At 44.8% G+C, this 14,798-nt stretch overlaps 1 protein-coding gene and 1 non-coding gene across 4 annotated transcripts in view; both read left to right on the top strand.

Annotated features, from left to right (window-relative positions):
- Positions 1-14,798, top strand: part of RFWD3 (ring finger and WD repeat domain 3) — a 51,833-nt gene that overhangs the window by 29,410 nt on the left and 7,625 nt on the right. For all 3 annotated transcript variants that reach the window (XM_008257612.4, XM_008257611.4, XM_051847291.2), the window contains exons 7-10: positions 3,567-3,681; positions 4,490-4,718; positions 7,645-7,795; positions 11,633-11,809. In XM_008257612.4, the coding sequence (XP_008255834.2) occupies positions 3,567-3,681; positions 4,490-4,718; positions 7,645-7,795; positions 11,633-11,809 (672 nt within the window). The remainder of the gene's footprint in view (positions 1-3,566; positions 3,682-4,489; positions 4,719-7,644; positions 7,796-11,632; positions 11,810-14,798) is intronic.
- On the top strand, positions 13,212-13,318 carry LOC127491414 (U6 spliceosomal RNA). The gene has a single exon (XR_007920075.2). It is a non-coding gene; the product is annotated as a U6 spliceosomal RNA (small nuclear RNA).

Here is a 14,798-nt window from a genome sequence, read left to right as displayed (position 1 = left end):
TATATAGTGCCTAAGTTATTGATTGGAATGCCCACATCCTATATAAGAATGCCTGGTTCAACTCCTGTTTCCACTTCCCATTCAGCTTCATGTTAATGTACATTTTGGGAGCCAGCAGGTGATGGCTCAAGTCTTGGGTCTTTGCTATCCACTTGGGTGTGGCATTCTGGGCCTGGCCCTTTCTGAACGGTTGCAGGCATTTCAGCAGTGAATCAGTGGATAGAAGATCCCTCTGTCTCTCTGTCTCTCCATTTTTCTGCCTTTCTAAAATTAAAAATTAAATTAGGAACAAAATTTTCCATTTTTCGCAACTGCTTTTCCATTTTAGTTTTTTAAGTTCCATGAAAAATCCTCTGAGATACTGATTGAATCATGTGAAGCTCATGCAGTGACTTGAGATAATGTCATGATATTTAGTGTTCCCAGCCATGAACATTTACATAATATCCTCCCATCTATTCTCTGTATTCTTGTGCTTTCTCAAGTATACTCTGCTTCATAAAGGCCTGTATATCCTTTTAATTGTATTCCTAAATTGCTGTTGTGAATGTGTTTTTTCCTATTAAATTCACTGTTAATGTTATCTGGTATATGGAGAATGCCATTGATCTAATTTTCTTAATCTTGATTCTAGCAACCTTTATTTTTTTTTCTTGTTAAGATTTATTTATTTATTTGAAAGTCAGGGGGCTGGCACCCTGGCACACTAGGTTAATCCTCCACCTATGGCACCAGATCCCATGTGGGCACCAGTTCTAGTCCTGGCTGCCCCTCTCCCAGTCCAGCTCTCTGCTATGACCTGGGAAAGCAGTAGAAGATGGCCCAAGTGCTTGGGCCCCTGCACCCGCATGGGAGACTAGGAAGGGGCACCTGGCTCCTGGCTTCAGATTGGCGCAGCTCTAGCCGCTGCAGCCATCTGGGGAGTGATCCAACAGAAGGAAGACCTTTCTCTCTGTTTCTCCCTCTGACTGTCTGTAACTCTACCTCTCAAACAAATAAATAAAATCTTTTAAAAAATAAAAATAAAAAAAGCTACAAAGATGAGAGGCAGAGAGAGAGAGGTCTTCCATCCACTGGGTCACTCCTCAGTTGGCCGCAGCTGTCAGCTGCACTGATCCAAAGCCAGGCGCGTCTTCCAGGTCTCCCATGCAGGTGCAGGGGCCCAAGGACTTGGGCCATCTTCTTCTGCTTTCCCAGGCCATAGCAGAGAGCTGGATTGGAAGTGTGGCAGCCAGGACTCCAACCGGCACCCATATGGGATGCTGGCACTTCAGGCAGCATCTTTACCCGCTATGCTACAGCACCGGCCCCCTAGCAACCTTTCTAAACTAGTAGTTTTGTGAGTTACCCTGCAATTTTGTTTAAGATTTATTTATTTATTTTAAATGAATAGTTTGCAGAGAGAGAGGATAGACAGAGATCTTCAATCTGCTGGTTCATTCCCCAAGTGGCTGGAATGGCTGTAGCTGCTCTGTTCCGAAGCCAGGAACCCGGAGCTTCTTGCGTGGGATTATCTTTTTTTTTTTTTTTTTTTTTGACAGGCAGAGTGGACAGTGAGAGAGAGAGAGAAAGGTCTTCCTTTTTGTTGTTGGTTCACCCTCTAATGGTCGGCGCGTTGCGACCGGTGCACCGTGCTAATCCGATGGCAGGAGCCAGGTACTTATCTTGGTCTCCCCCACAGATGCAGGGCCTAAGCACTTGGGCCATCCTCCACTGCACTCCCTGGCCACAGCAGAGAGCTGGCCTGGAAGAGGGGCAACCGGGACAATCTGGCGCCCTGACCAGGACTAGAACCTGGTGTGCCGGCGCCGCAGGCGGAGGATTAGCTTAGTGAGCCGCGGCACTGGCTTTTTTTTTTTTTTTTTTTTTTTTTTTTAATTTATTTGAAAGAGTTATGCACAGAAAGGCAGAGAGAGAGAGAGAGAGAGAGAGAGAGAGAGAGGTCTTCATCCACTGATTCACCCCCCCAATTGGCTGCAACAGTCGGAGCTATGCCGATCCAAAGCCAGGAGCCAGGAGCTTCCTCAGGGTCTTACCACACAGGTGCAGGGGCCCAAGGACTTGGGCCCTCTTCTACTGCTTTCCCAGGCCAGAGCAGAGAGCTGGACTGGAAGTGGAACAGCTGAGATAGAATCGGTGCCCATATGGGATGCCAGTACTGCATGTGGCGGTTTTACCTGCTACGCCACAGTGCCAGCCCCATCCCAGGCATATTGTCAGGGAGCTGGTTTGGAAATGGAGAGCCCAGGTCTTAAACTGATGCCCATATGGGATGGCTGGTGCTACAGATGGGAACTTAAACTGCTGTACCACTTGTCTTTTCCTTGTCAATTTTTATTTTTATTTTTGTAGAGATTAATTTATTGGGGCTGGTGCCTTGGCACACTAGGTTAATCCTTTGCCTATGGCGCCAACATCCCATATGGGCACCGAGTTCTATTCCTGGTTGCTCCTCTTCTAGTCCAGCTCTCTGCTGTGGCCCAGGAAGGCAGTGGAGGATGGCCTGAGTGCTTGGGCCCCTGCACCCGCATGGGAGACCGGGAAGAGGCACCTGGCTCCTGGCTTCGGATCAGTGTAGCTCCAGCTGTTGCGGCCATTTGTCTCTTTCTCTCACTGTCTGTAACTCTACCTGTCAAATAAATAAATAAATAATTTATTTGGAAGTCAGAGTTACGCATAGAAGGAGAGGCAGAGAGAGAGAAGTCTTCCATCCACTGGTTCATTACCCAATTGGCCACAAGGACCCAAGCTGCCCGATCTGAAGCCAGGAGCCAGGAGCTTCTTCCAGGTCTCCCATGCAGGTGCAGGGGCCCAAGGACTTGGGCCATCTTCTATTGCTTTCCCAGGCCATAGCAGGAAGCTGGATTGGAAGTGGAGGAGTCGTGACTTAAATCAGTGCCCATATGGGATGCCATTACTGTAGGCAGTTTTACCCGCTACGCCACAGCGCCAGCCCTGTCAATTTTATATCTTTTCTGTTTTATTTGAGTGGAATTCTTTCTTTGCCTTTCAAACTTGAAACTTTCAAGGTATATACAAATTTGTGATTGTTATTCTTGGTGAATGTGTACTTTTATTATGTGTTGTTCCTTTCACCTGTTCATACTTTTTGCCTTAATTATAACTGACCATCCTTTTGTTAGCATTTCCTCCATATATACTTTCTATCTTTTTAACTTTTTTTTATATTATTTAATTTGATTATGTCATGAACAACCAATAGCTTATGTCCAATATATAACCTTGGTCTTTTTAACATGTCGGTTTAATTTTTTCAAGTTTGCCTTAACTAAAGCAATGAACTGGCTCTGTCCCTCCTTTTGCCCTTAGTTCCCATTCCCCCTCATTGTTTGCTTTAACACCAAAACCCTCAGCACATGAGTTCAGCCCTGTATGCTACTTTTCAGTAGTTTTCCTAGACTTGAGAGAGAACTTTCTTTTTTTATATTTTATTCACTATCGTGACACATTTTCAGCAAAATGTGTGTGTCACAATGTGGACATACATTCTGTGGCCCTCCTGATCTACCCGTTCCCATCCCCCATTGCTGGCTTTCTCCCTCTAGTTCGCTACTGAAGGAGCAAATGCTTAGGAAGCAAGCCGAGTTAGAATCAGCCCAGTGCCGGCTCCAACTCCAGGTCCTCACTGATGAATGTACTAAACTGCACAGTCGTGTTCAGGTAAGCTTGCCCTTTGTATCCCTAAGAACTTTCAGAAAAACAGTTTAAGAGGAATGTAAATTTTTTTTTTTTTTTTAAGATTTATTTACTTTGAAAGAGTTACACAGAAAGAAGGAGAAGCAGAGCGAGGGAGGAAGGGAGGGAGGGAGAGTTCTTCCATCCGATGGTTCACTCCCCAATTGCTCACAATGGCCGGAGCTGCACTAATCTAAAGCCATGAGCTAGGAGCTTCCTCTGGGTCTCCCACGTGGATGCAGGGACCCAAGGACTTGGCCATCTTCTACTGCTTTCCCAGGCCATAGCAGAGAGCTGGATCGGAAATGGAGCAGCTGGGTCTCGAACCGGCGCCCATATGGGATGCTGGCCCTGCAGGCAGCTGTTTTATCTGCTATGCCACATCCTCAGCCCCGAATCTAAATATTACTAGGTTCATCTCTAATACAAATAGGATTACTCCAGTTGTTTAGGAAGTAAACATGACCAACTTTTTATTTCTGAGTAGGGCATTGTGCAAAACTTAGACACTTTATATGATAATTTCTGCAGTCTGAATTTCAGAAAAAAAGTTAAACAGCAAGCTGAGAATTCTAAACTTAAGCTTAGGTTATCTTATTTCTCCCAATGCCCCCTGTAAAATGAAAGCTTCAAGCAAAATAACCATTATAAGACTTTTTATAAATTTAGCAATTTTGTGGGACTGATGTTAACATTTTCATATAATGGATAAGAAATCTTAGATTGTGGAATTGTGCTTGAAGAGAATATCAGATGAAAAAGTCTGGCATTTACAAAATCATTGTCATTTTAGGATTTGCAAAGTCTTATTATGCAGCATAAGGAACAAACTTTACAGCGACTCAGGGGCTCCCAAGCACAGTTCCTGAGCTGCCAGTCTTCCAGCCAGGGCCAGCGCAAGTACCACTTCCAGAAGACCTTCCCAGTGTCTCAGACAGGAAGCTGCCGGATCATGGAATACTGTGAAACTCTTAGCTGCCTGGTGGTGTCACAGCCTTCTCCTCAAGCCTCCTTCCTTCCAGGTAACTATGCTAGATGCCAGGACCTCACCCTTCGCATTCATCGTTGGACTCCACTTGTTTTTCTCCTCTCCCTTTTTGAAGATTCTAGGACTCAGCAGCCCACCAAATTACCCATTCCTTTCAGCTTCCTATTAATCAGGAAGTCTTTAGTGTCTACTGCCTTCAGTCTGTAAATTTGTTCACCAAAGGAGTAGAAATACTAATAATCATAGTAAAGTGGGAGATGTGGTATTAGAAGCCTCGGCCACCTATAATAATCTGAGGAGAAGGCCATCACTCTCTATATATTCCATTCAACTTACAGAGTCACAGAGAAGGAAAGAAATACCATCCACTCATTAACTCCTCAAATGGCCACAGCATTCAGGACTAGGCCAGGCTGAAGCCAGGATCCTGGAACTCCATTCACGTCTCCCATGTGGGTAACAGGGACCCAAGTAAAGTACTTGGGCCATCTTCTGCTGCATTTTGGTAGTGAAGCAACTTGAGTTGGCACTCTGATATGGGATGGTGGTGTCCTAAGCAGCGGCTTAACCCATTGCACCACAACAGCAGCAACTGTAAAGTCCCTTTACTTCAGCCTGATTTATTCTGTTTCCCCACTTAGAAGTTTCCCTCAAGTGGACATTTCGCCCAGCAGTTTAAAAGCCTGTCTCATATCTCACAGTTGGATTCCTGGCCTTGGCTCCTGACTGCTAATGCAGACCCTGGAAGACAGTGGTGATGTCTCAAGTGATGGGTTGCTCCCACCTCCCGTGTAGACTTGGATTGAGTCCCTGGCTCCCACTTTCTGCCCCAGCCCAACCTAGGCTACTGCAGACACTTGATGATTAAATCAGTGGATGGGGGCTCTGTCTCTGTATCTCTTTGATTCTCAAATTAATAGATAATTTTTAAAGTTCCATTCAAATACTTAAAAGCTTTGTCCCTAAATCTAGATATAAACAAGTTCGAGAATGGAATCCCTAATTTGACGTGTTTCTGTATTGGTTGAGATAAGCTATGAGTTGGATGCTCCTGATAGCCTCTCATTTTAAGGGAAAGTAAAAGGATTGTTTATGGTATTCCTTATATCCCAATAAAGAAGATTTATCGTCAAGTAAAAGTTTGCCATAAATTGGAAAATACTTTTTCTTTTGATAGTCCCCAATCCCTTTCTCTTAATGTGTCTATTCTCATTGTTAGAGCAAACTTCTTCATAGCAGGCTGGTGCTAATGTGTCCTTTTTCTTCTTAATGATTAACTAAGTAGGTGGTCAGATTCCCTTGTTGATTTAAAGCCTATGGTTCCCTTGTTTGTCTCTGGCTTTCCTAATTCTGTTCCAGGAGACAACACAATAAACTTCATCCTGCTTGGTTCCCTGTAATAGCTGAAGTGAGATTCAAGGCTATCTTGAATCTAAAAGTTGACAGATTCTGTTTTTATATAACTCAGATAATAATAGAATGTGTTGTTACAGCCTGGTGAGAGAACAGAGTAACAATAAAGGACATTTTATTATCTCCCTCCCAGGAATGTTATACACTGATACATTCCCAGGCAACCACTGATCTGCCTTTAATCATTATAAATTAGTTTGCATTTTCTAGAATTTTATACAAATGAAATGATTCTGTATTACTTTTTTATTTCAAGATTTATTTATTTATTTGAGAGGCAGAGTTACAGACAGAGAGGTCGTTCATCCACTGGTTCACTCCCTGAATGGCCACAACTGCCAGAGCTGGGCCTTTCCGAAGGCAGGAGCCAGGAGCTTCTTCCAGGTCTTCCACTTGGGTGCCAGAGCCCAAGTACTTTGGCCATCATCCACTGCTTTCCCAGGCCATCAGCAGGGAGCTGGATCTGAAGTGGAGCAGCTGGGACATGAACCAGCATCTGTATGGGATGTCAGTGCTGCAGGCAGAGGCTTTACCAACTTGCCACGGTGCTGGTCCTCTGTATTACTATTTTCCTTGCTTTTTTCTTAGAAAGAAATTAGTTTTTTGAGATTTGTCCATATTACTGTGTGTATCGGGAGTTCATTGCTTTGTATATATACAATAGGTTTGTTTATTCATCTATTGATGGACATTTAGAATAGATTATACCTTTTTTTTTTTTTTTAAATTTGACAGGTAGAGTTATAGACTGAGAGAGAGAGAGAGAGAAAGGTCCTCCCTCCATTGGTTCACTCCCCAAATGGCCGCTACGGCTGGTGCTGCGCCGATCCGAAGTCAGGAGCTAGGTGCCTCTTCCTGGTCTCCCATGTGGGTGCAGGGGCCCAAGCACTTGGGCCATCCTCCACTGCCCTCCCAGGCCACAGCAGAGAGCTGGACTGGAAGAGAAGCAACCGTGACTAGAACCCGGCGCCCATATGGGATGTCAGTGCCGCAGGCGGAGGATTAACCAAGTGAGCCACAGCGCCGGCCCCAAATTATACCTTTTTTTTTTTTTTTTTTTTTTTTTTGACAGGCAGAGTGGACAGTGAGAGAGAGAGACAGAGAGAGAAAGGTCTTCCTTTGCCGTTGGTTCACCCTCCAATGGCCGCCGCTGCAGCCGGCGCACCGCGCTGATCCGATGGCAGGAGCCAGGATCCAGGTGCTTTTCCTGGTCTCCTATGGGGTGCAGGGCCCAAGCACCTGGGCCATCCTCCACTGCACTCCCTGGCCATAGCAGAGAGCTGGCCTGGAAGAGGGGCAACCGGGACAGAATCCGGCGCCCCGACCGGGACTAGAACCCGGTGTGCCAGCGCCGCAAGGTGGAGGATTAGCCTATTGAGCCACGGCGCCGGCCCCCAAATTATACCTTTTAAAATAAATTATAACACTGAGGAATTCTTACTTTCGTTGATCCGCTGATTCCTGGGAGTTTACATACTATGACAGGTACATCCTTTGCCCTACGTTGGCTTTCAACAATCTATTTCATATTGTCTTTTCTTTATCAGGCTTTGGTGTTAGGATGCTGAGTACAGCCAACATGAAAAGTAGTCAGTACATTCCAATGCATGGCAAACAGATACGTGGATTGGCTTTCAACCCCCGATCCAAAGGCTTGCTGCTCTCTGCTTCCCTGGACAACACTGTTAAATTGACCAGGTGAGTGTTTCAGTACAGAAAATGGAGCCTAGGCTGCTCAGTGCCGTCAGCATTGAATTGCTGTCAGTATTATGATGGCCTGTGTGATGCTTTTCAAAGTGCACATAGCAGTTTACAAAAGTATTTAGGTAGTATTCCATTTCTTTAAGATTATGCTTGTTCAAAAATATATCCTAAACCATGCAAATGATAGAATAACAATGGAGGGGGGCTTTGGCACTTGACACTATGGAGTTACCCTATCAACTTGCAACTTAATCTGTGACTTGGATAATTGTGTCTAACAAAAATGCTCACTGGGACCAGGCATTTGGCCTAGCAGTCAAATTGCTGATTGAACGCCTGTATCCTGTATCAGAGAGGCTTCTTGCTTATGCATACCTTGGGAAGCAACAAATGATGGCTCAAATAGTTGAGCCCTTGCCCCTCAAATGAGAGACCTGGATTGAGTTCCTGGCTTCCTGTTTTGTCTTGGCCCAGCTGTGGCTGTTGTGGGCAGTTACGGAGTGAACAAGCAGTTGGAAGCTCATACTCTTTCACTCTCGTCTATCCCCCTCTCTTTCTCAAACAATAAATTAAAAAAATTTAAACAACTCGCTTGGGGCCGGTGCTGTGGCACAGTGGGTTAAGGTACTGCCTGTAGTGCTGGCATCGCAAGTGGGTGCAAGTCAGTCCTGGCTGCTCCACTTCTGATCCAGCTCTTTGCTAATGCACCTGGGAAAGCAGCAGAGGATGGTCCAAGTGCCTGGGCCCCTGTACCTACTGGAGACCTAGCAGAAGCTCCTGGCTCCTAGCTTTGGCCTGGCCTGGCCTGGCCTGGCCCTGCCCTGGCTGTTGCAGCTATTAGGGGAGTGAATTAGCTGGTAGAAGATCTCTCTCTATCTCTCCTTCTTTGTAACTCCACCTTTCAAATAAATAAATAATTCTTTAAAAAAGAAAAGACTAGGCTCTAGCTGTCTTTGGGTACCATTATTTATCTTTTACATGCTCTGTGAGCACTGTAAAACACTTTTTTTTTTCTTTTAAGATTTATTTATTTTGAAAGTTAGAGTTACAGAGAAAATGGAAGAGAGAGAAAGGTATCTTCCATTTGCTGGTTTACTCCCTAGATGGTCACAATGACCAATGCTGGGCCAGGCCAGAGCCAGGAGCTTCATTCAGATCTCCCATGTGGATGCTGGGGCTCAACCACTGGAATCATCGTCTGCTGCTTTCTTAGGCTATTAGTAGGGAGCTGGATCGGAAGTGGAGCTGCTGGGACTCAGAACAGCGCCAAAATGGGATGTTGGCACTGCAGATAGTGGCTTAACTTGCTGCACCACAGTGCAAGCCCCAAATCTTTTGATTTTTCAAGATATTGTAGGCTAATTTTGGCCCAAAACTCAATATAACATGTTTTATTTGTGTATGCTTTTTTTTTAAGTTATTCTTTAAGGGTTAGCATTGTGATTCAGCTTCCAGTGCTGACATCCCTTATTGTCACACCACTTCAAGTACAGGCTACTCTCACTCTGATCTAGCTATCTGCTCATGCGCCTGAGAAAACAGAAAATGAACCGAGTGTTTGGGCCCCTGCCACCCATTGTGGGAGACCAGAATGAAATTTCCCGGCTCCTGGATTCAGTCACTTGGGGAATGAATTAGTGCAAGGATGGGGCCAGTTTTGTGGAATAATGGGTTAAGCTGGCCTCCACAGGCCTTACACAGCTCATGGGCCAGACATTTTCCACCCCTCTCTGAGGGCTGTCTCTGTGGCATAGTGGATAAAGCAGGTAGAGCCTCTGCCTTCTTATCTGTAACTTTTGACTTTCAAATAAATAAATCTTTAAAAAAAAAAGATGATCTCTGTCTCTCCCGGTTTCTGTCACTATAACTTTTTTTTTTAAAGATTCATTTATTTATTTGGGAGACAGAGTTACAGACAGCCAGAAAGGTCTTCCATCTGCTGGTTCACTCCCTAAATGGCTGCAAAGGCCAGAGGTAGGCCGATCCAAAGCCAGGAGCCACGAGCTTCTTCCAGGTCTCCCACGTGGGTGCAGGGGCCCAAGTCCTTGGGCCATCTTCCACTGCTTTCCCAGGCCATTAGCAGGAAGCTGGATGGAAGTGGGACAGCTGAGTGAGACTCCAGCCGGCGCTCATATGGGATGCCAGCACCACAGGCAGAGGCTTTTTCTTTCTTTCTTTTTTTTTTTTTTTTAAGACAACTTAGGGAGATTTTACATTTGCTAGTTCACTCCCCAGATGGCTATAGTGGCTAGAGCTGGGCCAGAATGAAACCACAAGCCAGGAGCTTCTTCCAGGTCTCCCATGTGGGTGCAGAGGCCCAAACATTTGGGCCATCTTCCACTGCTTTTCCCAAGCATATTATCAGGGAGCTGGATCAGAAATGGAACAGCTGGGACTTGAACATGTTCCTGTATGGGATGCTGGTGTTGCACGTGGTGTCCTCATCTGCTGTGCCATAACACTGGCCACTCTTGCTTTTTAAAATATATGCTTTAATCAGATTAGTTTCCATGGAAATAAAATAACACAGTAGAGAAGAAAATCACTTAAAAATAGTTGTATTTATATTCCAGTTTCCTCAAATACTAATTATTTACAGACTTTATATAGGATGTTTTTAAACAGATTGTTCACATTTTGTCTTGACTGTGTATTTACAGAATTTCGGGAAATTAGTTCTGTTTTGGTTTTTTTGTTTGTGTTTTTTAAGGTTTATTTACTTTACTTGAAAGGCAGTTAAGAGAGGTCTTCTATCCACTGGTTCATTCCCCAAAATGGCCTCAACAGCCAGGGCTAGCCAGGAGCTCCATCTAGGTCTCCCATGTAATATTCAGGAGTTCAAACAGTTGGGCCATATTCTGCTTTCCCAGATAATTAGCAGAGTGTTAGATCAGAAGCAGAGCACCTGGCATGTAAACTGGTACCCATTTGGGATGCCAGCCTCACAGGCAGCAGCTTCACCTTCTGTGCCATACCATTGGCTCCTTCTGTGTGTTTTTAATAGCTCAGTTGTATTAAAGAGGTGGCAGGTGGTCACATACAGTCCATGTGAGATTCTTTGTTTTTGTTTTTAAAGACTTATTTATTTATTAGAGATAGAGGTCTTCCATCAGTTGATTAACTTCCAGTTGGCTGCAACAGCAGGACTAGGCCAGGCCAGGCCAAAGCTAGGATCCTGGAACTCCATCTCCTATATGGTTGCAGGGGCCCTAGCACTTGGGTCATCTTCTGCTGCTTTCCCAGGCCTATTAGCAGGGATCTGGATTGGAAGTAGAACAGCCAGGACATGACCCCAGCCCACATGTGGGATTCTAACATGACATTTAGTGAATGTTTTGACTTGGACCATGCTTTTGGTGTGGAAGGAAGTTTATCTATTGGAAAAAGTGACTACAGATTTGGAATACTGATCTCTGCATCTTATACCTTTTCTGGGTTATCTTCCTAATTAATATGAAATTTTCTTAAAGATTTATTTATTTGAAAGATTTACACAGAGAGAGGGAGACAGAGATCTTTGCAACTGCTGGCTTACTCCCCAAATGGCCACAGTGGCAAGGACTGGGCCAGGCCAAAGCCAGGAGCCAGGAGTTTTGCCTGGGTCTCCCACATGGGTGGCAGGGACCCAAACATTTGGGCCATCTTCTGCCACTTTCCCCACACCATTAGCAGGGAGCTAGATTGAAGAGGAGCTATCATAACTTGAACTGGAGACCATATGGGATTCTGGCATTGCAGGTAGTAGCTTGGCCATTGGACCACAACACTGCTGTCCCTCCGTCACCATGTGATTTTAATGAATGATTGTAAAATTCTCTTGTAACATCATAGCCTGGAGACAAATACTGTGGTGCAGACTTACAATACTGGTCGGCCTGTCTGGAGCTGTTGCTGGTGTCTTGATGAAAACTATTATCTCTATGCTGGGCTGGTCAACGGTTCAATTCTGGTGTACGACATGCGAATTACAAACTCTCACGTCCAGGAGTTGGTGCCTCAGAAAGCCAGGTAAGAAACCTGCCACGTTTTCACTCTAGGCAGCAGCTTTCTCTTGGATTATTACTGTATTCTCTCTCAGAGCACGTTCCTAACAGTTCTCTAAGATCCACTGATCTATTCTTCCTTCGTAATCAGTAGATCCTTAATGTTTTTGTTGTGTTGTAAAGCTTTGGTATCAAGTATAGCCAGGTTCATAGAGTCAGATCTATGTACAGAACCAAGCTGTACCACTTACAAGTCATGTGACCTTGGTCACATTTCTTGCCTAGTTGTAAACTTTGTGAAATATGACGATCATAGTTTTGCTTTAGTATCCACATGTCAAGCACACAAGAAGAGATGAGCAAAGGGTAGCATAATAGAAAGTGATTTAAAACTTCCTTAATCCAAAGCTAGATAACATAGTCTGAGGATAATGTATTAGTATTACTTTGCATTTGTAATCCAGTTATATTATTGCAAGGCTTGTAAAGTCAGCCCAAGTTCGAGAGTGGCACCACTGTGGCTCCTCAGAATGTGTTGCATGCCATTTGCACCATCCTGGATGTATAAAGTTCTCAGAAGGGAAGTGAGGTTTTATGACCTGGCCACAATGAAAATTGTCTTGAAAGAGACTTTCCATTTCCAGTTTTGAGTGAGTATATATTAAAAGGAGCAGAGTAATCTAAATATGAAGATATCAGTATAGCAATCATTATTTACTAAGACCTAGGCTCAACACATTAGGGTTTTTATCATTTGGGCAGCATGGAACCATGCTTCAATAACATGGGCCATGTACATGAATATGATTGATGTGTACCCCAGACAAAAGAAGTAACTGCCATTGATGTAGAGGGAACTATGTCAAGTAGACAATAAAGTACATCAAGTTTAAAAATAGCAGGGAAATTATGTTTTTATGTAATACTCATTTTAGTTTGCTTTGGCTTCATTGTGTTAGGGAAAATGAAGTAAAACAGGCAAAATGGCCTCTTGTCAGAATCGGTAGAAATGAATTCAGAGGAACATACTCTTCAGACTGATGTTTTGTTTTTTTAAATTTATTTATTTGAAAGGCAGAGAGGCAGAGGGAGAGAGAGATCTTCCATCCACTGGTTTACTCTGCAGTTGGCCGCAATGGCTGGCGCTGCGCTGATCTGAAGACAGGAGCCAGGAGCTTCTTCCGCGTCTCCCACGCGGGTGCAGGGGCCCAAGGACTTGGGCCATCTTCTACTGCTTTCCCAGGCCACAGGAGAGAGCTGGATCAGAAGTAGAGCAGCCGGGACTTGAACTGGCGGCGCCCATATGGGTTGCCAGCACTGCAGGCTGTGGCTTTACCTGTTACACCACAATACCAGCCCCCAGACTAATATTTCTGAAAGGATTCTTGGCATACAGTCTTGGTCATAGGCTTGCAGAAAGAAATTTAGTGCTCACTTCGGCAGCACATATACTAAAATTGGAATGATACGGAGAAGATTAGCATGGCCCCTGCACAAGGATGACACACAAATTCGTGAAGCATTCCATATTAAAAAAAAAATGGGGCCGCTGCTGTGGCTTAGTGGTTAACGCCCTGGCCTGAAGCGCCGGCATCCCATAAGGGTGCCAGTTCAAGACCCAGCTGCTCCACTTCTGATCCAGCTCTCTGCTATGGCCTGGGAAAGCGGTAGAAGATGGCCCAAGTCCTTGGGCCCCTGCACCCGCGTGGGAGACCCGGAAGAAGCTCCTGGCTCCTGTCTTCGGATCAGTGCAGCTCCAGCCATTGCGGCCAATTGAGGAATGAACCATTGGATGGAAGACCTCTCTCTCTCTCTCCGTGTAACTCTGACTTTCAAATAAAAAGAAATAAATCTTTTAAAAAAAAAAAAAGGAAGGAAAAATTTTAGAAAATCTGAAATGATTCTGTTTCTGAATTGCAGTTGCTTTGTCACTTTTTTTTTTTTTTTTTTTTTAAGATTTATTTGAAAGGCAGAGTTAGAGAGATAAATATCTTCCATCCACTAGTTCACTCCCCAGATTGCCACAAACAGCAAGGCTAGGCCAGATTGAAGCCACAAATTGAACTCCATCTGGGTCTTCCACGTGGGTGGCAGGATCCCAAGTACTTGGACCATCTTCCACTGTGTTCCTAGGCACATTAGCAGGGAGCTGGATTGGAAGAGCAGCTGGGATTTGAACTGGCACATATATGGGATGCCCACTTCATCAGCAGCAGCTTAATCCGCTTCACCACAACTCTATAGGCTGATTTTTTTGTAAAACTTATTTATTTTGAAAGGCAAAATTCCAAAGAGAGAAAGAGATCTTCTGTCCACTTAGTTTACTCCTCAGATGGCCACAATAGCTGGTACAGTGGCAGGCTGAAATGAGGATCTAGGAGCTTCTTCTGTATCTCCCAGGGGTGGGTGGGTGACAGGAACCCAAACACCTGGGCTATCTCCTGCTGCTTTTCCTGGGCCAGTAGCAGGGAGCTGGATTTGAAGTAGAACAGCTGAGACTCAGACTAGTGCCAATATGGAATGCCAGCATCCCAGGCAGAAGCTTTACCTGCTATGCCACAATGTTAGTCCTAACCATTGACTATATATCTTATTTATTTTATTTATTTGAGAGGCAGAATTATAGACAGAGGGAAAGACGGAGGTCTTTCATCTGCTGGTTCACTCTCCAAATAGCCACAGTGGCAGAAGCTGGGACGATCCAAAGCCAAGAGCCAGGAGCTTCTTCTGGATCTCCTACGTGGGTGCAGGGGCCCAAGCACTTGGGCCATCCTCTGCTTTCCCAAGCAAGTCAGCAGGGAGTTGGATCGGAAGTGGAGCAGCCAGGACTTAAACCAGCACCCGTATGGGATGCCGGCACTGCAGGGAGAGGCTCAACCTACAGTGCTGGCCCCAGATTGACTATATTTTAATCGTAGGGGTTTTTAACTATAGCTTAGACTTTTCATTGGTTACATAAGCTGTGTTTCCTTACTGGCTTTTCTTGTGTATGTGCCTAATGCCATTGCCAGGAG

This window comes from Oryctolagus cuniculus, chromosome 18, assembly GCF_964237555.1.
Source record: "Oryctolagus cuniculus chromosome 18, mOryCun1.1, whole genome shotgun sequence".
Lineage (NCBI taxonomy): Eukaryota > Metazoa > Chordata > Mammalia > Lagomorpha > Leporidae > Oryctolagus > Oryctolagus cuniculus.
The sequence above is the reverse complement of the archived record's forward strand: the minus strand, read 5'-3'. Positions and strand labels throughout refer to the sequence as shown.